The following is a 22,303-nucleotide window of genomic DNA, read 5'->3' as shown; positions in this document are numbered from 1 at the left end:
TTATCAAACATTGTTTTCATATGTATTAGGACATTACTGATTCTATTCGCCTACCATTATTTTTAAGGTTTGCGTTATCTCAAACAATATGATCATTCTTCTTTGTCAGGACTTAGTAAGAATTTAATTTTATCTAGGACAGGTTCTCTACATTTCTGGAAGTGAATTAACAACTTTGGAAGAAGGGTTTTATAAGTACTGCCATTATTTTTTTCAATTGTACAATGTCGCTTACAGTCGAAGTTGTTTGAAACAAACATTTTCCAAGTTCATGTCGAGGATTTGCGTTTTTGTCAAAACGTTTGAATAGCTTCCACCATACTGCACAGTCTTGTACTGTTTGTCCAAATTTTTGAATACCGTTGTCCATTGTATCGTTTTTTATTATAGCAAAGATGGATTTCATTGACTCGTCTTCGATCATTTTCGTGAACATACAAGGAAAACTATCACAATCGTTCACATTATCAAGTAACTTCTCAAGAAAAAGCGTGTCCTTCAAGCAGATTTGAATTACCTAACAAATATTGTAACCATTATTTACACAAATATAGAAATATTTGCGTTCGAGTGAATGTGAATACTTGAATAAAATCACAGTATGTTTGGTCTACTTAAATATTCAAAGTGAAAAGTTTACGCTTCCAGTCGTTGAGGTTTTAGTGATGTGAGCGTTTGTTTAAAAAGAATGTCTTACTGTTTCGTTAATATGATACTTAGCTTCGTTGAGGGGTCGAATAACAGTAGATATTCGTATATCAATTCTGGAAACGCTAGTGAAACGTTCAGATGATTTTGCATAAGGATTCAGTTTATACTCGAAATACTTAATAGTAAAGACAATATTTAGTTTATTCATAAAAGTCAAAAAACAGTGTTTCTTTAGTGAACTTTTAATTCTTTATATTTCAATAAAATGCAAACAATCAAATTGTTTGTAGATTTGCTATATAGAATGATTTTATCCATAATGCGTAATGTTGTATCGTTTAATTGTTTAAAATCATACGAATAATTATAAACGGTGTAGTACACATGCTTATTTACCAAGTTCGAGGGTACAAGTACAGGATACGCTTGAGTAAGCTTCGTGTCTGCTTTATCAATGTCAGTGTACATATCCTGAATGGGTAGACTTATGATTTGGTAAACGTCAATTACTGATAACATTAACACCAATCCTAAATTCATATTACGTACTCAATCTTTGTATGTACACAAGATAGCATGCAAGAACGTATTTACACGTATATTAGTTGAATGAAAAATATTTAACACTAGAAAGACGGGAACTTGACTGCTTTTCGGCAATATAGATATAACACACATATATATACCGGAAATGAAGGAGAGGGGAGGGGGGCAACAACAATGATTAATAAACGCATTTATATGTTGTAGAAAAAGTCACAAAATTATAAGAAGCTGTCTCATTATTTACATAATTATTTTTCTAATTGAAATTGAAAAGCAGTCAAAATGACTTGCTTAGGCAATCTAGTGTTAAATTTTGAGAACTGTTGACACTGTTTAAACCCGATTAAATGAAAGCAATGAAGATTGTCAAGAAAGCGGGCGTAACTCTATCACACTGATATTGTTGTAGTATTTAAACGAGGGTATATTCAGTGAGTCAAATAATTCGTGTCGTTTGTTGTGATTTTATCGTCACACTATCGCTTTCTGTCTCGCGATATTTTAAAGATAGATGCTTATTCGTCGTAAGAGTCATTTTTCGTTTGTCTGTTAAAAAAAGTCAGCAAAAATCTCTGAGATATTTCATATTTCATGTATATACATATATTTCTTCATATTAATTTTGCGACTGCGTCGAGGACTATGGATTCGCAGGCTCTCGCAGTTTCCCGTGATATGCATAATCCGACTTCTTGGAGACGAGTTAACTCCGTTCTTTCCTCATTTAACGGATATTCTTTTAAATCGTCGCGTATTTTCGTCGTCACTGTTAAATGTAGACGATCGAGTTCATTTTGCTCTTCAGAATTCAAACGTTCTGCAAAAATAAGATTTAAACATAAAATGAAAATTTAAATTAGTTCACCGTCTCAGTTAATATTTTAAAAAGATTAAGTTTCATTATTTTTCAAAGTCGACCAGTGTCACTAAACTTTTCAGCAAAATCATTTTTCGAAAGTTAATATTTATGAAACGTTTGACTACATAAACAGAAAACTAAGCAAGTTTGATAAGCAAATTTAATTTATGTAAAGTATCGAAGACGCAACACTATAGCTGATGATAACGAATTAGAGTAGAGAGAGAGAGAGCTTTAATTTATTTCATTACTTTTCTTCTCGAGTTCTGTAAATTTGCTTATCAATGATTGTTGAAAATGTTTCATCTTTTCGGCAGATAATAAAGCTTTTTGCAGTTCTTTAGATTGTTTCCGGTGTTTCTTCTTGTTTGATCTCTTCCGAATACGTCGCGAGCCTTGTCGATCCCTTTTTAAATGTCGTTTTCTTCTGCTTTTCGTCTTAAATAGTACGATTTCAGTGAATATAGGATTGACCAAAATTCTATCTGTCGCAAATCAATTCTTCGCATTTATCAAACTCACGGTTAATCGCAGTCGAATTAATCTTTCTTCTTGGACAGCTTTATATTGTTGCCATAATTTGCCACATGTTTCTGCACCGCGAAGCATCTTCGTTCTCAACTTTTCATCCGAAAGTTCGTTAAAAGAGGAGACTATTTTTCCCATATTAAAATCGTCTCGCCCTCCACCCTAATATATCAAATCAAATATTCCAAAGAGAAGTTGCAATTAATAAGAATTATTTCCTCGTTGACAAACTTCTTCCTGTAAACAATTTATTCGATAATAAATTTTTACGAATGTGATTATTGATATATTTAATATATTTCGTTAATCTTTGTTCATAATTATTTCCACGGTTTTTCCGGAATTTCCACTCTCTAGGCGACCATTAACGACATCTTTCAATTATATTACATCATATAATCTACTTTTTCCGATAATGTTAAAGCAATTGCAAGAAGTGATTTTCCTTCTGTGAACAATTTTTATTCGTTTCTAAGTAACGGCTGAAGTAATAATTCACGGTAATGTTATTGGATTGCGAACTTCGACTGACTTTTCACAGACTAATAGAAATGGGCTAAGAACTTTTGAACATGCTAGTTTACTAATCCTGTAATTAATTACGTATCGAGAACGAATAGCATTCATTTATTTCACGGCACTCTATCGGATAATATGGTCTTATAAATCACAGTTATCTTTAACTGGTGTAATGATTTTTACGAAAACAATTCGTATCTCGGGCGGCGGCAGACACCAAATAAAAAGTACGAAAGAATATAATGTAATTAAGAACATGATCCGTTAAACTTTTACATTGTTGAAGTGACTCATGATCTTAGAATACCAGTAAACCGAGACGCTGTAAAGTCATTCTTTTCAAAAAGAAAGTACAGAAACGATTTTGGAACCCTTGCATTGTATATTGCTACTCTCTACCTGCCATTTTGATAGTCTTTTACCAATTCAATAAATGTGCAATCCCAGTCCATACTTGTGTACTGGCACTGCATACCGGCTTTTTCGACCTGCTCGAAGATCTCCGTTTGTTTCATGCAGTATGCGAGCACCCAATTCCGAGGAATTTCGACGACGGGCAAGACTCTCCATACTTTCGCCGTGATGTCCTCCAACATCTTTAGCGAGCTCCTATTACCGGGGAATTCCGACGTCTTTCTGACGTCCACTTTTTTGGCCGAATTCTGGGTACGCTGAAATCATTGAGACCACCGTTATGCAGCGGCTACATTTAAATATTTTCAAAGTATAACGACAGGCACCTGATAGCTGGTCGAATGATCGCTGCTCCTGGATGTAACGGACACGATCATATCCGTGAAAACGAGAATGCATACGATTTCTATGAAGCGTTTCAGCATCGGTCTGCGTAATTCTTGGGAAACGCTTTGCGCTGGCAGAACACAATATCCTGTGGCACACAATATCATCAATAATCGCTGGCGCATATGCAAATGCGGTCTCAAACATAAGTTTAAAGATCTCTGAGAATTTTGGTACATTAAGAATAATTATTTCTAAGAATAATGGTTATTTAAGATTTTCAAGGATTGAAGACTCACTAACAGTCTCATTTAGCAATTGTGTAGCTTAATAAGAGATTAATAAGACTGCGAGCCAAACTGTTATCTAACAATGAGATTCATTAAGGATCCCGACGATCATCGATAAATCGGAAGTTAGCTTTTTTGAATTTCGGCATTGCTCGTGAAATACAGTTTCTGAAAAAATTAATGAATTAATTAATTCTTTGTTACTTGAAGAATATTTACCCAGATATTTCCGAGTGTTTTATGCCTGTATACCTTTGGCTGCACCCAGGTTATGCATTGTTGTGCTGAAAGATGCAAGGTTATTTAAATGTGAATATCCTGAATTTAGCAGAATGCTAATGATTCGATCTCCGTAATAATATGAAATTCATTGAATTAGGTGGAGAACAAATTATCTAGAAGCTTGTTTATTGCTTATAGAACTCGTAAAGAACTCGTGACACAATGTAGTAAGAGGAATTAAGTGATCATTAATATAATGAGAATCAGGATGCGATTTAACTATAAGAAAAAAAGGTAAAAGGAGGATAGTATTGCCTCCGTCTATTGTTGGCTACTGTAATAAATAATTCAACGGTATTGATTTACCACCAAGAATGCGTTCTTGAAAAAGATATGAATCTATGTCTGTAAATCCGTGATATGGCAGATTTCTGAGAAAATCGGGAATAAAATATTTTCTTATCGATTAAAAGATACTTTGCGGTATTGGCTTATGACTCGTGGCTATCTCGGGAAACTGTTATTAATTAGCAATAAAAGGTGAGAAATGAAAAGCGCGTACGCTTCGACAAAAAATTTCCCAGACACATGTTTACCATTATTCTGTAACTTACGCATTTACGACAGCGTGGAAAACATTGATTAGGAAGAATTCTTATTGTATTTATATTTTTTGAACGTTTAGTAGGTTATTATAAGTGTCCGAAGGGTTCGACACGAATGATGGTATCTTGAATGGTCGAACAATTGTTTTCACAGTTCTACGTCGTATGCACGACTTGTTTTGGTCCACTAACGTTTTTCCCAACTAATTCGCACAAGTGTCAGCAGATCGTCTTACGCATTCGAGTGCATTGTTTACAAAAATGTCGTTCCGGGAATATATAGGCCGTCGACCGTAAGAGATTACATGGCGATCTCTGATTATAGATGCGTAACTACAGCTGACGATAACCGTTGTCAAAGCTGGGATTTTCCCTTCGATGCAGTCAAGTGGGATCATACGTCCGCGTGCGAGTTGCTATAAATGCACACGAAAATGAGTATCGAGGTTGCATCTGTCTCGAGACCTCGCAGTCCATGGAGCTTGAAATTAGTATAATTAGCGCGCACTAAATTATCGGATTGTGCCGGTTGGGCTTTCCAAAAAGAAAAAAAAAACAAACGAAACGCGAGTTTCATTTAGACAAGCGAATCAACGTGAAGATCTTCGTTATCTAATCGTTTATCAGCGTCAAAAGGGAAATCCTGCGGTTCCAGCGTGAGAACTTCCGGTCGCTAACAATGTCCACGAACAACATTCAGGTAAGATGTACGACAACTGTCGCTTATTGTGGGATAATTATCTGTTTGCGCATTAATGCATTTGAATATGGGCATGGGGCGGTACGTAGAATCTGATTGGAGGATTCAGAAGCCAATCCTCGAGCATGGGAACCGAGCTACTTAGGTCTCTAATAATTTAGTTGTAAAAAGAAATGTCATAGAAAGGCATAGAAGAATATATTTATTAACAGACATTCTTGGATTGCACATAAAAACAGGACTTAATGATTAGTTTCCAAGTTCTATAATTTACAATTTTTAATATACTCTTTATTAATTAATATTAAATGATAATGTTGTAAACGCAAGCTGGATCTAATATGCGAAATAAAAGGCTTAAGTTAAATATGAAAGAAGTTACAAATCACTCATTTTTTAAGAAATTTTTGGACGTACCTATGACACATTAGATCAAAGCAGATGCTTCGATCTGAATTATGGAGTCTGAAAGCCTAGAAGGAAGGATTGCCGTGTCTAGAATAGCAAACATATCCATGCTTAGAATAGAAATAGATTGCAAAACAAAGAATTCCGTTGTTTTATGATGCATGTAATGCCTCCATTTGTGTCGTTGAGAAAAATATTACAAGTACCATGTAATGAATTGCTGATAATAGTATTTCATAATAAAAACTAGTTTACAGTGACATCACAGTGACAATGACTTATATCGTAAACGAAATATTTGTAAAAAAGATATACGCAATTAACCAGAAAGTGTATTGAGTCAAACTGTGATTACATCGATACGTATATATTGATAAATATTTATATCATCATAAAGAGATTCTAATAGATTATTCTTACATGCGATAGATACACTTTTGTAGAGAAACTGGTAATAGTGTACGAATCCACATCATTAATGCCCATTCAATGCGCGACGATTATATCTCTTCAACAACGGAGAAACGATTACGTGAAGACTTGCATAACGTAAAAGAAGAATTTATAATTCATAATCGATATAGATAATTGGGTTTAAAAACGAATCGTTATTAAGTCATTTATGGTGGTTTTAGGCTTGTTATAAATCTTCGCTGTTTCTTTGCGCGTTTTAATCGTTGCTTGCCTCATTGATGCCTATTTAAAATTCAATGCAAAACTGGAAACCAAAAAAAAAAAAGGAAGATAACACGGTACCACTGTAACTGTCTACTAATTCCGTAATTTCCGTTTTAATGTAACGTTACTCGGCTCGAAACGTCACTTCATAAACACAATTCGTTCATAGTTTATTGTTAAGATGAGGTTTAAGAGCTACCATTGATCACGAATTAGTTACAAATAAGACCAGAATGTGTCCCTTGTCTAAATTCATGGTTTTTCGATTAACCAGTTGCAAGACTGACTTCGAATGTATAAGATAGTAGAACTCGAGCATATTCATGACGCAGTTACGCTTAATTGGCTCCGATGCTCTTTCTGGTTGTATCTCTTGACCCGTCAGAGACCAGCCAATAGACTAGACAGATTCGACAATTCGTGAACGTACGACGCGGAATTCCTTTCGACAAAGCTTTCGCTGGCTCTGCGCCAGCGATTTAAACACGTTTTTCCGTTCCACCGCGAAGAAAAAGATCCGGAAGAGACCAGAGGAACGCTACGGGCATCCGAATGGCTTCGAATTACATGGAAATGCGCATCGATGCGCTCGGAAAATTGACAGTTGCTTGCTCATCGTTTATTATTATTGTTTCTTCGTTAATTGTTTCTCCCTTTCCTAGATTTTTATTTTCTATTCATTTCGAGCATTTCACGGACGATTATAAAATTTACCCACACGAATGGGAACGGCGCAGAAGTCCGTACGTTGCGTAGACACCGTCCTCGCTATCTTAATTGGTCGCGGCAACTTCCACGTTTCTATCTTCACATTAAGCAAACGTATACAAAAAAATAGGAAGAAGCGTCGACACGTGCCGACTACCGTATACCGAGAACTGGCATAGTATACGAGAATCAATGTTATCCGATCGTATTTATGAAAGTCAACGAAATTGCACCGTAAGCTAACTTCGCGTCGCCGAGCGTAAGCGTATCACGCGTACGCGAGCTACGGGTGATGAATCAACGATTTACAATCCTTGTTGGAAATTCGCCCCCGCCCGGGATTTCCTGACAATGAAACCATTAAGAGTTACGACCGGGCATTTCCAGTGTCGACGAAGCAACAAACCGTGGACGGTACACTAAGGCGAGCCCGGCCGTAGCCGGCAACGAAGGATTCGTGCCCGATGAGTAAATGTGACACTGACTCCTGAGTAAAATCGTGGTGGGGACCCAGTCAAGAAGCCAGTTACTCGCAGGTACCGCGGGCTCTGCTTTTCCGTTCTGCATTCAGTTCGGCTCGGTTGCGAACGTTAATCGGACGTTATTTCACTTTTTCTCACTGTGATCGACTATCATCGCTAGGGTAACGCTAGCTAAAAGGATCTGGAACCTTGAAACTGAACCAAACCGCACCAAAATGATCCTCAAACCGGTGAGTGGCATCGAATTTTCCGCTGATTTCCATCGCTACGCTTCTATAGCGTATTTATTTGCGGAGCATGCGAAGGTTGAAACGCTGATCCCGTTGAATTGTGATTACGTGTCGAGACTTTGTTCCATGTATATTGGTAGGGAATACTCATAAGTGGTTGCGAGCATTCAACGATTAAAACGAATAAAAAAGGAGAGTAATCTAATTTGAATCCATAAATTAGTCACGTGCTTTGGGAACATTAATATTTATAGTGGTGTTTATTCGCTATGTATCATAAAAGATCCATATTTGCTTAATGTCAAAAACTTTTGTTCTTATTCAGGGAATTGTTAACAGTGATTGAATCTTCGTGACCTTAATCGTGAAGTAGATTACAATATAAGGACTAAAGAATTCTCGAATGTCCGAGTCGCTTATTTTTAATACATTATTAATGCGTCTGTCACTAAAAAATAGGAGTGACTCAGAGGATGCATTCTTTATTTAATAATTCCAGTAGATCGAACATCGTTTTTGATGTTTCTACTGTTCCATATTGCAAATACTCATGTTTATTATAAATGCATAGAATCCGATCTCTAACAGATGATATTATAATTAACGTTTCTGGTTTGTTTTCTATCAGAGATGAATGACTTTATCATGAGGAGAGCATGTTTTGCATAATTTTAAAATAGGATCTTCTCTTTGGATGCTTTCAAATTCTGTGTTTTGAAGAGTTATTTAATGGCATCAATTCGTAGAAAGTCATTTTCGTGATATGGGCATTGATATATTGTTCTGCAATAAATCAACGCAGGGAAAATAACTACGTCAACATCGGTTTCTGATTATGCTTCTATTCGCTGGCGTCTGTTACAAACATAGATTATGGAAGAATAATATCGCTATTTTCAAAGTAATGTATTTAAATCGAACATTGTTCTGTATTAACAAATGTATTTTACGTCAACTATACAATCTTCTGTTCAAAATGTTTTTACAAGATCTGTAAAGGATGACCAACGCATGACCTCTGATTCCATCGGTTCTAAAAAAATTCTTCCCCGATAAGATTAGCGTAGCTTGAGATTTTTTGTTCCGCTTGAGATTTGTTGTTCTTGGCTATGAATTTCTTTATACGTCTGCAATAATATCCATGTTAAAAGTAAAGCTGTACTACGTCGCTTGCACGGAGATATCTTTTTTTCTTCCTGTAATTATATAATCGATAATTTCCAATAACAACAAGCCTGTTCGACAAGAGAAATTCAACGGAGTATAAATATTGTTATTTAACTATCTAATTTCTGATAATTAATATCATTTTGAACGTGTTTAGCTGGGATCTATAGACAAACTAACACGCCAAGAACAAACATATTAAAGGATCTGTTGAGCATACTGCTAAATAAAATTGTAAATGATTCGAAGCGCTGACTCGGTGATATTTTTCTCAGAAAGGTTCCCCATCCGAGCGTTAATTATAAATGATTTACGGTCGACATTCAATATCGAACCGACTAGTGCCACTACATATGTAAGCACGCTGTCGCTAGTTATTGCTTTCGCAGCATGTTGTTAAACGTTTTATCTCCGACCGACCGTCACATTATTGGTGAACCGTGCAATTTCGTCGCATAAAGAGGTTGCTCATTTTCTCACGCAGAGAAAAAGGAAGATTGCATCTACAACGTGCCCCGCTCCGTTCCTGCAAGCCGCGGAGGGCAGTTATCGCGGACTGTCTCGCTGATTTTATTGGCTTTAAAAAGACAATTGAGCGACGAGCCGTGGAAATCCCAGCTACTGGAACGCCGCGGAACGTCGACGCAGTCGTTCGTAAATCATACTCGTTTTCGCGAAGGCGTGAAGGCGATCTTTCTCGTGCAAAAACTACCGTTTCTCGTAACGTAACATCGCGCGGCAGTCGTTGATTACACGGTTCGCGCTTGCATCGTTCGCTGGCAATCTGTAAACCAAGCACGTAATCGAATTAAGAATTCACGCGACACGCCGCAGCTGTCCTTGCCGACATTTGTAAACATTTCGGAACGATTTCACGAACCACATTGCTCGGAGGATCGCGTCGAACCTTTGACGAAACACGTTACGAGAGAATCAGCGACTGAAATTAAATTCCTAGTGCCGACGAATCTGCGTTCACCGTGGAACAATCGGTTTGCAAGTTTCTTGTTCTTTCGAACGCGTGAACCGATATACCCATTTCACCGGATCGTCAAGAATGTTCCGAAGGAATCGAGAATTCCCGGGGGCACGTCACAGAAAGCCAACGAAAGCATGAATCATCTAATAGCTTTAACAGCGCGTCAGTTGTTGTTTCGAAAGTACGCGTTTGATCGATCGCGCGAATCATTCGATGGGAGAGATTAATGAAACGTTCGAGATGGGAAATTGTAAAAGATTACGAAACGTTTGATGTAATGCCCGTTGTCCACGACCGGCGGAAGCATTGTTTCCATTTGCCGGCCCGCGACGCCCGGCGATTTAGATAGACGAAGCGCCGTAGAGCGAAAACTGGAACGGTGCATACGAAATTATGTAAAATCCGCGGCCGGTTATTTTGCGCGAGGGGTTATTAGAGTGAAATAATCCGCGGGGTTTTCCACGTGCTAGGCGGTTCTATCAGGAACAAGCTAGAAGACGCGGTGCGTTTTCTCCTGCTTTCGTCATACGAGCCCTGTCACACGTTCGTTTCAGACAAGAAAGTCGAACTCTATGATGTCACGGTTTATTCGTTGCTTTCACTCGCCTCGACTTCTCTCCTTCTTTTATGGTCGAACACTTTTCTCTTCCAAACCTTCGACTTATCGTCACATTAATCGCCTGCGCTATTATTTCATCTATATCGTTTTCACTCAGGGTTATCTCGGCCATCGTTCTTTCATTGATTCGGATAATCGAGGCTCCAGATTGAATACCTGAGGTTTAAGGGTTCCGAGATCATCATTTTACTGTTGGATGCCTGTAATAATAACAATAATTCCGTTTATTATCCATAAAAATTATTATTCTATTTTACTAAGAATTAATCGTTTTGTTAATTATTCTACTTTGCAATTGCATTATGTATTTATGTATAAGAATACGTACTCGTATAACTGTGATAATATGCTTTTCAAGAGTGCGCTGTTATCATGTTTCAGTTATAAGTTACTACATCAGAGGTCGAAGATTGATTCGATCGTATAATAGATTAGAATTAAAATGTCCGCTTCGAATGAGGGTACAGTGCAATAACATTTAGCTTTTGCTTATTGAATGAAACTGCTGGAAGATCCTCAAACGGAACGAATTTGGTTGCAGTGGGATCTAAGAAAAAACTGGGATCAGTTAAAAAGTTACAACACTTTGAAATTGAAATGTTAAAGTTTTCGAGTTTAGAAAACGAAGTCATATTTTTAATGCATCCTATTTTGGACTTTAGCGACACAATGCGTACATAAAATTTGAAGCATCGATATCATGGATGTTTAAAGTTTCCTGTGTCCGTAATTAATACTTTACATACGTTTACAATAATAAAGAAAGGTTAACGATTCTGCTCGTAAAAATTGATCTGTGGTAATAATAGCCTTTAATAGTGTCGACTTTGTTGATTTACGACTTCAACAGAATTCGCGCGTACATATTCAAAATTACGGTCTTTATGCCATGCCAACTGAGCTAATCGTAAAATCACGTTCCCCTTTTAAATAATACAAAAATTCGAAGCTTTCGAATGGTTCGCGCTGGAACACACTCTCAAATTTTTACTTGAAGAAATGTAGTTGGTCGAGTTTTGCACTTGTGAACGCGATGAAATCGTGAAAGCGTGCATTCTGTGCACTGGTTCATGCGTCGAATCTTACAGCGATGAAAATGTTCGAGATACAGACATCTTTAAATAAATGGTACTCATGCGGGTCGAACAGAAAATTGTTATCTAACGAACCGCGGATCAAAGTTCCTAACATAAAATGCGTTCGTTCATTACAGCAAGATAACGCAGCAACATATTTTTCCAAGTTGACATCTGCCATTGCAACGTTAACAAAACACTTTTTCTGTGCTGTATCTTTCAGTTCATGGAATGTTCCGTCACTTCGCTCGATAACATTTTTGTCTCAAATTGTCACAATATATGAATAATATTGCAATTAGATCGCGGAAGAACAAAAGATTTGACAATACTAAAAACAGCAATCGGCCGAATTTTCGCAGGTCGAACGAATGCGGCGCCGTATTTCTGTCCGAAATCTTCGGCGGCTGGCTCATTAATTAAACAAACGCGATAGGAGCCGTCACGACAACAGACTTAATTAATGCAAAGTCTGGCCACGCGGGGTTTCTAATTCACGCATCGATAAAAGTCTAATCGCAAAATAATCTCGCGGGAATTGTTTAGCACCTTGTCGCAGTAACTAGAGCGTGATTCCTGCTGCAAAACTTATCCCACGGTCAAAAATAAAATTGTCGCAGATAGCCGTGACGCATTCGGTGATTTATTTTCTGATATTACGCCGACCTCGTGTGCATTACGAGCCACGGCGAGCTCACGCGAAACCTGCGTTTAGAGGTCATGGCTATGCCGGTTACCGAAACGGAGCCGAACACAAAGCGGCGTCCCAGAACGAAGCTGTGTGTTCTCTTTGCTCGGTTCTCTCGCCGGAGAACATCATCGCTTTCTCCGATCGCCGATGAGAAAGTTCTTTCCGTGAAACGTGTTCGCGCGAAGCGGCACCTCCTGACACGCGACACACGCGATCGATCCGCTATCGATACACCGGCATCTTTGGTTGCACGGACAAACGATACAACTAGCGCCATTTCAATATGTATTTCAATACTATAGTGTCTTACACGACAATCGACATTTTCCTTCCATTTCAAATATCGTCCTTTCGTTGTTATTTATTTCATTGAAGGCTGTATTAACGTTCGAGCGATTAGTGCCATTAGAGACCGCATTTTATTTGCATAATATTTACAAAAGCTTGCATATGATTTAGATAAGTCGTTAATACGGCAATGTTAGCTTCGGTACGACATGACACAAGTTTCGGTTTACTTATATTTTGCGCCACGTGTTCGCGTTTTTAAAAAAGACGGATATATGCAATGCATTGTCTTGGGTACTTGGACAATGGCTCAGATTGGGAGGTGCTGTATAGTAATCGCTATTGTTGAGAGACTGGACAATCGAGTACTATATGGCATAACGTTAGCACAGCTTAATAGGGAGAACAATGCTTAATAAGGTATATTTGTCCGATCAGTTGAGACGTGAAAGAAGAACGTTAATAATATGCGAACGTTGAATAGCAATAGTGAAACAATAAATCGCAGATCGCCAAGAATCCGATCAATATTTTTTATAATACGGATAATAAAGCGGTACTTATGTTAGTTACAGTATCAGATGTCAAGTTTATGACAGGGCTATGCATCATATGTATCACATATCATCTACATGTACAGATTTACCGTTTAGCATATCAATTGTCTTAGATTGATCTGATTTCGAGTGAAACGTATTTGACCTATAACGATATATTCTACTGTGCATCGCCGTCTGCACATCGATTATTATTTTTTCATAATTATAGTTAACATACCAATATTGCACCACGCGCATACAGATCGATCTGCACGTACATAGATTGAATATATTTTTACAAGAGTCTATTGGCCAACTTCCACTTACAAAACATGCTTTAACTTCATCAATTGTCAAGATGCAACTACGAGAACAAGATATATGTTAGAAAGGAACGTGGGGTTTAATTAAGCATTTTATTCGACCACGTTTAAGTACGCGGAGATTTTTCTAGTAATTCAACAACACAATCAGAATTATTTGCATGATAAATCAGGCGAAATTTGCTGGGAAGATATTGTCAATGTAAAATGAAGTTCTAAATGTCTGCAACTTTTGCTGTTGTTGTAAAAATCCGGACGCGCACCAGATTTTGCAACCTTAAAAAATCGAAACGTTGATTCGACTTGCCAGTTCAAGTCAGTCCAAGTTAGAGTCCATTTTGTACAAACTCTGTAATTTGTTCACGCCGTTTATACGATTATTATTACAAAAGCGTGAAACCCACGCTTTCGAATTTCCTTCCGCAGTTGACGCGTGTCCGGGTTCGCGTTGCTTCAGACAGAAAATAACGGCGCGCCGTGAAAAAAGATTGAAATATATCGCTTGCCCGCGGAATTTCACAATCGTACACAGGAAATTACCCGAGGCATCCGAAGGTATTTCGAAGGGTGCAATTACGTTTGCGTGAGTGACGCATACACGTTGCACACAGTGTTACACATATTTACGTTTGACGTTTCATTTTACGACCTGTCCGTTTGCGTAATCACGATCGCTTCGCCGCCTATTACTCGCGGAACACGACTGTCCCTTATTAACACTCCTCGGGGAATTCGATGATTTCGTTTGGAAAAAACGTTCGTAGTGTTTACAAACATTGACAGTGATGGAAACGTACCGTTTATTACGTAGCTGGCAACAATTAACGTTTTGTAGACATTATCTTGGACGGAGGCAACTGAGAAGTGTAGACAAGTAAATCCTTCGCAGAAATGTAACATCTTTAAAGACGATTTTCTCGAGAACAGAGCACCGGATAAAAAATTGTTATAACAATATTTTTAAGCAGAATTAGCCCTGCTCGGTTGCACGACGAAAATTCTGACCCGTTAAATAATGTCAGCTTGGAAATTCATTGATGGATGCTAAATCTCTGTAGTTAATAAATCAGATGTTTAAGTAATTTTTGCAATAAAAGAAAAAGACAAAAATATCCTGCTTGTACTAGAGTATCTCCAGAAATAATGAACATTGTGTGAGCTAACCTAATAGCACCAATTACTAACAGTTTCTCTGAAAGAAAAACAGGACGCTTTCTCAGATATGCTAAACGATGGTCATGTTTTCAGGCGATGTTGATGTTGGCGGTGCCATTCCTGCTCGGCAGCGTGTCGTCCCAGTGTCTGACAGGGAACGACTTCCCGGGAGTGGGAAATCCCGGTGCGAAGAACTCCTTACCGACAGCGCGATTCAAATTCGCCTTGACCACCCTGAAGAAGACCGCGTTGATCGAGACGCAGGACAACATTTTCTACAGTCCGCACAGCCTCTACCAGGCCCTGAGGCTGGCGTATTTCGGCGCCCGTGGCACCACCGAACAGGCCCTGAAGAAGGCGTTGCACATCCCGAACGATCTGTCCAAGATCGACGTGCAACGATTCTACGCGGCTGAGAATTACGACATGCTCGACGCTCAGGTGAGGAGGCTCGACGTGGTTGCATCATTGTCGTCCGAGCTAGCAAGTATTCCAAGGCGAGCCGGATAATTAGTATCAAGCCCGGATGTTGGAGTGTTTGAACGCTCGCAGTGAGGCTGTTGTCCGCTTCTTGGTTCCCGGTATCCGGCCCTCCTGGAACTCGTTCAGCTAACCTTCGGCGTAGGTCGTGGTAATCCGTGACGAAATGCTATCAGAATTGTCTTTGTTATTCAGGGACCGTATCCCTAAAAACGCGATATATTTTCAACGGGTCAAGGTGGTTCGACTTCATTTATTTAGCCTTGATCGTTGATACGGTATGATTCACGAGACCGCTGGATAGATAGCTGAGAAACTCTTCGCACTAGAATGACGACTCGAATATGTAAATTGTTACACGGTAGAACCTTGAATATCCGGTCTTACAATATTAGAGTTATTTGTTATGCAAATAATTTTTACTGAAGCAATCTGAAGCAATTCATATGCAAAAATGATTTAGACGAATTCATAAAGATCAAATCTGGTCTCACTTTGTCTAACTTGAATAACCAAGGTTTTACTATATCACATTTCAAGATAATCTTGGCATTATCAAATGTGTTCGTATTTAAACAATTTCTGATAATATAACCGTGTTGCTAAGTTATATAAAATAGAGATATTATAAGTCACTGAAACTATTTTGGATCTGGAATTAAAACGGCCTCGAGTGCAATGGATTGAACTTAAAAATTCAAGTACATAATCCTGTACATACTTTTAACCCCTTGCCGTATCAGTTTCTTCGCAGCTACAATGACGAGAACTTTTTCGATCGTAATCATTTTTCAGATAAAAAAGAATTACTAGAAGAAGACTTGAAAGAACGGAATAACAACGTTCGTATTTAACAGGTTACAGCTGGAAATCACCATCGCGAGTCAGACTCGTTAAAGTACGGCAAGAAGTTAACGAGGTTTTTAGAGTATTCCGTTGGTAACGAGCTCCATAGCATTCTTATTCGGTGGCACAGTTCTTCCAAGGCTGTGTATATTTTTATGATAACGATTCGTTGAAAACGAACGTGTAATTTTACCGTAGAAGCATTACACGAACATTTTCTTATAATAAATCGTCAGTTTGTGTAATTATGAGTTCTTGAAACTCATCCTTCGAGGGCTAATCAGGTATTAAATACATCTATAGTGTACAGTTGTGCTATTTTAAACTTTATGTCACAAATTATAATTTCAACAGTATCACAACTTGATTGCGGATCTTTATGCAAAATAAAAATTGTCTGCATTAATTGCGAGAGACAGTAGCCAGTTAGAAGATCCATTCTTCTATTAACAATATTACCAACAATTCGATCATAATTTTCGACAATCCTACTGGTATACAATGCGTTACGTATTTTCAGATTGTAAGATCGTATTGAAGCTGACATCTTATTTTTTTGTTTAGACGAATGTCACTGATTACGAGTACTCGTCGGCGAACCGGCTGTGGATATCCGACAAGAGGAAAGTCCGCGAATGTATGCTGGACTTCTTCGGCGATCAGCTGGAGAAAACCGATTTCCATACCGATCCAGCTGGCGTTCGTAATAACATCAACGAGTGGGTCAGCAACGTGACGAAAGGACACATCAAGGACCTTCTTCCACCGAACAGCATCGGCGTAGATACAGATTTGGTGCTGGCGAACGCGGTTTACTTTAAGGGACACTGGCAGAGCCAATTTGAACCAGCCAATTCCAAGAAGGATCTCTTCTATAGTTCTGGATCGCAAAATTCCATGGTTACGTTCATGTACCAGAAGGGAACCTTTAACCATCGTAAGTTAATCAATCGAATGCAGTAGCTACAATAATTTATTATTAAACAGGTTCTTCATTGTAATCCTCATACCAATCATTTCTTCCACACACATTATTCTACCATAAGTTAATCTATCATAATTTAGTCTACCTAGTTTCTGTAACTGCTTCTCGTATTCTAAACATTTTCCTTCCGTCGGATATACCCTAACGCAATAAAACAAACTTTCTATTGCAGTGATTTCCGAGCTTCTCGGCGCGCACATCCTGGAGCTTCCTTACAAAGGCGACCGTATCTCCATGTTCGTGATGCTGCCTCCCTTCGCGCAAGCCAGAGCATCCGGCAGCGATCGCGACGGCATCCGCGTCCTGATCGATCATCTCTCCACCGACGAAGGATCCGCGGAGCTCCGTGACATCCTGGACTACGGTGTCCCACCACGAGACGTCAAGGTCATGCTGCCCCGATTCGAAGTCGACAAAGAGCTCCCGTTGGGAACTCTGCTGCATTCTTTAGGCGCCGGCGAGCTGATGGCGCCGAATTCGGCCGACTTGCGAGGCTTCGTCGAAGACGGCGAGAAACCGTTGCACCTCGGCGACGCAGTGCATCGCGCCCGCATCGAAGTCAACGAGGAAGGCACCACAGCCGCGGCCGCGACCGCCCTCTTCACATTCCGCTCGGGCAGGCCGCTGCAGCCGGCCGTCTTCAACGCGAACCACCCCTTCGTCTACTTCATCTACGACAGGCAAATGAAGGACATCCTGTTCTGCGGCGTCTACCGGACGCCCCCTCCGGCGAAGAACACCGCGTAGACGTCCGCCGTGGACTCTCTTCTTCAGGACTGGTCCTTGATTCTTTTCCTTGTTTTGCTCGGAGCGAGTGACCGAGAGCGCCAAGGACATCCGTGCGAACGTATTTAAGTGACTAGATTAGTTGTCCCCGGAAACTAGCTGTATCTAGTTTCTTGTACGCGGCAGCTCGCATGTTAGAGTAAGTTTACTTTGGAACTGCAATAAACGATAACCGTGTCGGCGAGAGCGTCTCGTCGAGCACTCGATTCTCCAGAAATTGAACTCTGAGGAACATGAAATGACTGAAATTGGTATATTGTAGCGCAACTCCGTTTTTAACGAATCAAGGGAAAAACATTTTACTGCCGCTATGATTAATGCTCTCGCAGCTTTTATCGCAGCTCTGATGTAAACGCGCCCTAACGTTTTTTCCCCCAATGCGTTAGGAGCAGGGACAATAAATTGGAAAAGTTCAATTTAATTGAATTCTTGAAGACGTATGGACCGATCGAGCCTCGATTCGACGAATTCGACGCGCTTCTATAGGCTTGTGAGTCGTGATACACTTGTATCCGAAAAACGAACAATCTTGGGAAGGACCAGAAAATTGTATACGTTACTTATGTTCGGTCGAGAAACGTTGTTGTAATTTATTTTAAGAAAAATGAGACCACTCTACCGTTTTTTTTTTTTAATGTATCGTTGTAGTTTTACGCGACATTATGTAAAACTATTATTTTCTTAGTGTTTGTACTTACGTTTGGCGTGCGTGCGTGAGCATTAAGGTTTCTTGTCTTTTTACTCATTTTCCAACGTAGCATTTAAGTTGATTACAGCGATTTTAGAATTTTGAACACGTACGAGTGTTAGGGAGACGATCTCTCTTTTTTGTTACCGAAGATTTATTTATTGATCATGAACAAATTGAACATGACTGTATCATGCACATTGAAAACAAGAAATTAAATGATGAATACAAAGAATCAAAGAATGGTTATACTTTACAACGTTGGACTCTTACGAAACGCATGGACTTTAAAAAATGAAATTAACAATGTAACGATGTTAGTGATATATTAGGGAGCTTTTAAAGAATTCTAATATAAAGAGTATCTATTTCACGTTAACGAATGTGTTTTGTAAATTACCCAGGCAGTCGTTTCGGAAATGTTTTATTCATTTCCGATAACACTATGTATTCATTGTTATCTTTGTTGCTGCACATGTATATCAATTGAAAGACAATTGAGACAATACCTAGATTAAGTGTATACATTACAATTATTAGCGCAGGAATGTCTACAATAGCAGTCAGTTGCTAATTAACGATGACGAATCCATTGATGATGGGATTTGGTCCATTTTGACCAACCCTTTTAAACATGTAATCTAACAATAAGTTCGCACTACTTGGCAGCCAATATAAATTGCTATTTATTTTGACTTACAGAGTAACATGATCCAAAATATTTTTTAAATTAAATGTGAAGAAATTTGTTGTTGTCTTTAATCATTTCTACGGATGGCTCATCAAATACAGTACAGACAGGTAAGATTATAAAAAGCGTTACTTCAGAAATATTTAACATACGGATAAAGGAACATTTTCACAACCACGAAATTAACCACATTTATGACCATTTCAATTTTTATTTATATATATTCCAAAACATCTTTTTTAATACTTCGTACGGATCTCATTAATATTAGGTGACGATTTAAACGAGTCAGACTCAGATACCACCGTGTGAGAGCTAATACTAATAAGAAGAAGCATTTCCATCCATGCAATCATGTCCAGCAATCATCGCCTATAGATCTAATATCAATTAAATTAACATTTATCACGATCCTTACAATAGCTTCTCTCACATTGTCCCTCGGCTTGGAAACGAAAATGGACAACTTCGGAGGAGATACGATTATTCTAGCCACGGGCTTTCGTTTCCAAGCTGAGGGACAACGTAAGAAAAATTACAGTACTTGAGCAACAATTTACAGTACTATGAACGATTCGAGAATGATTGACATCAATTTACCGATCGTCGATTTACCCAGCATCTCTCACATCTATCGAGACAGCGCATCCTCCAAGTAAACCTGCAACCAGGCAGACCGGCAGACAGCTATTCAAGAACCGAACCGAGTGGAAATAAAATCGCTCGATCCGAGGCGCATTCGGGCTCTGTCGGGCCCTAGATCGGCCGCGTATCGATCGACTAGGAACGACGACGCAGGGGTCCCCGGCAAGTCGCGCCTCCATCGGCCGCGGTCCCAAGCAGTTCCGGGCCCCGACTCCCATTCACTGACAGTCTGACGTCACTGGAGGCAGCCGAGGTCCCGGTAAACGCGGAGGCGACCGTTAGCCGGTAGCGTCCGCAGAACCCGATCCTCCGGCATGGCAGAATCTGGCATCTGGTTGCGTCACGCGCCGATACAAGCGAACGGGTACACGGACGACGGCTGTGAACGGGTCCCCGTTGCTTGCACCCAACAGCACGGCGGATCATCCGAGTCGACTCGGCTCGGCTCGAGTCCTGTGTGTCTGGCAGTCCTTGACGCAGGCCTCGATCCCGGCGAAAGATGAGCAAACCCAAGATCCGTGAGAGATTCGTCGTGCTTCCTCGAACGAGCCGAGCAGAGCCGAGCCCGGCCGGCCGACTGCGTCGACCAGTTTGATCGTTTCTCGAACGGTATTGCGCTCGCCGCGGAATCTTCCTCGATCGATCTCTTATACCGGAGGCCTGCCATGTTCCCTTTTCGTCCTTTGGTCGACAGCCCCGCGCGGCCGGCGAGCCGCGAACACGCGAGTTTTCACGCTGTCGAGGAAGCCGCCGCGCGAAGGTCATCGCCGGCGATCGATCGATCGCGTTTCCGCCTGGCCTACGACCCACGGATCCTGTCGAACAGATCGATAAACGAAGCCGCGGACCGTTCCCCGCTCCTTTTCACCCCCGTCAATCGGGAACGCAATCACGTTGACGCGGAAGTTCGTGCGTTTGTTGTCCGCGGCTGCTCCTAGGCTGAGATTGTGCGTTAGGCGCGTTCGTTGCCGATGCATCACGCTGTGCCGGCGTTATCGCTATCGCTCTTGCATGCCTGCGATGTCGAACGCTGTTCTACCTTCTTCTCTTGTTTAATTGTACGCACGTAGTTTACTTATACCGTTTCATAGTTTCCAACCTAATACATTTATATTTTCGTATAAATAACAGAATTATTATATAGATTTAACAATGAATATTTTATGAAATTTTTGAGGTTGCTCAGGTGACGCGGACTGCGTAGGCGTTAGCAATTAGAGGAGATCGAAGATGCATTTGATCCGGATCATGAATTTTTACGCAACTTTTACGTTGTTAATCGCGTTTTGCTTTCACACATAATACGCTACTTTTTAATCATTTTCAACGCTTGATGTGTTCGATTCGATTGTTACGAATTCCATGCTCTTAAACATTAAGTCTCTAATGTCTAGAATATGCAAATAATAAAATTATTATTCTCTCTCTTTGGTATGATCCAAATTTTATTTTACAACTACTGCGTTACACATTTAACACGTTTTAATACAGTTCTGATGAAGCGTTTACTCAACCGCAGTCTGGTAGTAGAATTATACTAATTTGAAAGTGATAAAATGCCAGTCGATGGTGCCACTGTAATTACTACACGGTACTTCTAACAATAATAACGTAAATGAGTCGTAGAACAGACAGTTAGCTTCTGCATCGTGAAAATAACGCAGACAAGTTTTACTCCACAGAAAAATTTACAGTCCAGCGAACGCTTTGAAACTACGTGTAAAAAATCTGTGGACTCCGCAACGTAATTTTATTTCGCCGCGGATAGGATTAATTTGTTAATGTCATATCATTGCTTTCGAGCACGCATCCCTGTATAGTTTACGTTCGTCGCAGTAACAAATTACTCGTTAGACATGGTATATGGCAACAGCGCGGGCATATTCTGTCCCCGTTGTCCTTGCGTCACGGAAATTGCGTTTTCTCGGTAGAACAAACCTAATGACGCTCCTGGGGTCCTCTCTTTCCTCGTCTCATTATACCCGGGTATTAATGATCCGCTAAATTTAATTGATGAGGGAATAGGATCCTGTCACAATGTCTGGAATCATCATTCTCGTAATCGTTTATGAAGGATGAACGTGATGTATTAAGAAATAGTCCTATCCTTATGCCCTCGCGGACATTGTTGCACGATTCTATTTCCACATTAGCTCAATTTAGTGGATCATTTATATC

At 39.6% G+C, this 22,303-nt stretch overlaps 2 protein-coding genes and 1 long non-coding RNA gene across 12 annotated transcripts; 1 reads left to right on the top strand and 2 right to left on the bottom strand.

Annotated features, from left to right (window-relative positions):
• Window positions 1–909: 909 nt before the first annotated feature.
• LOC144470662 (uncharacterized) lies at window positions 910–7,583 on the bottom strand. 10 transcript variants are annotated; one of them, XM_078182064.1, is made up of 7 exons: window positions 4,971–5,275; window positions 4,354–4,418; window positions 3,844–3,992; window positions 3,526–3,774; window positions 2,579–2,821; window positions 2,308–2,494; window positions 910–2,014 (listed from the first exon to the last, which is right to left on the bottom strand). In XM_078182064.1, the coding sequence occupies exons 5-7, from the start codon at window positions 2,720–2,722 to the stop codon at window positions 1,809–1,811; spliced, it is 537 nt and encodes a 178-aa protein (XP_078038190.1). In that variant the 5' UTR covers window positions 2,723–2,821; window positions 3,526–3,774; window positions 3,844–3,992; window positions 4,354–4,418; window positions 4,971–5,275; the 3' UTR covers window positions 910–1,808. The 10 variants fall into 10 exon arrangements, with proteins under 10 accessions (XP_078038190.1, XP_078038195.1, XP_078038194.1 ...); XM_078182069.1 differs by having other exon boundaries at window positions 3,558–3,774; XM_078182068.1 differs by having other exon boundaries at window positions 2,579–3,032; window positions 3,579–3,774.
• Window positions 5,432–19,457, top strand: LOC144470661 (serine protease inhibitor 88Ea). Its single transcript, XM_078182060.1, has 4 exons — window positions 5,432–5,661; window positions 15,098–15,445; window positions 16,895–17,267; window positions 17,488–19,457. The coding sequence occupies exons 1-4, from the start codon at window positions 5,641–5,643 to the stop codon at window positions 18,060–18,062; spliced, it is 1,317 nt and encodes a 438-aa protein (XP_078038186.1). The 5' UTR covers window positions 5,432–5,640; the 3' UTR covers window positions 18,063–19,457.
• LOC144470663 (uncharacterized) lies at window positions 10,919–11,978 on the bottom strand. Its single transcript, XR_013494173.1, has 2 exons — window positions 11,261–11,978; window positions 10,919–11,132 (listed from the first exon to the last, which is right to left on the bottom strand). It is a non-coding gene; the product is annotated as an uncharacterized LOC144470663 (long non-coding RNA).
• Window positions 19,458–22,303: the final 2,846 nt, after the last annotated feature.

This window comes from Augochlora pura, chromosome 6 (assembly GCF_028453695.1).
Source record: "Augochlora pura isolate Apur16 chromosome 6, APUR_v2.2.1, whole genome shotgun sequence".
NCBI classification, from domain to species: Eukaryota; Metazoa; Arthropoda; class Insecta; order Hymenoptera; family Halictidae; genus Augochlora; species Augochlora pura.
Note: the sequence above shows the minus strand (reverse complement) of the source record. Positions and strands in the feature narration are given on the sequence as shown.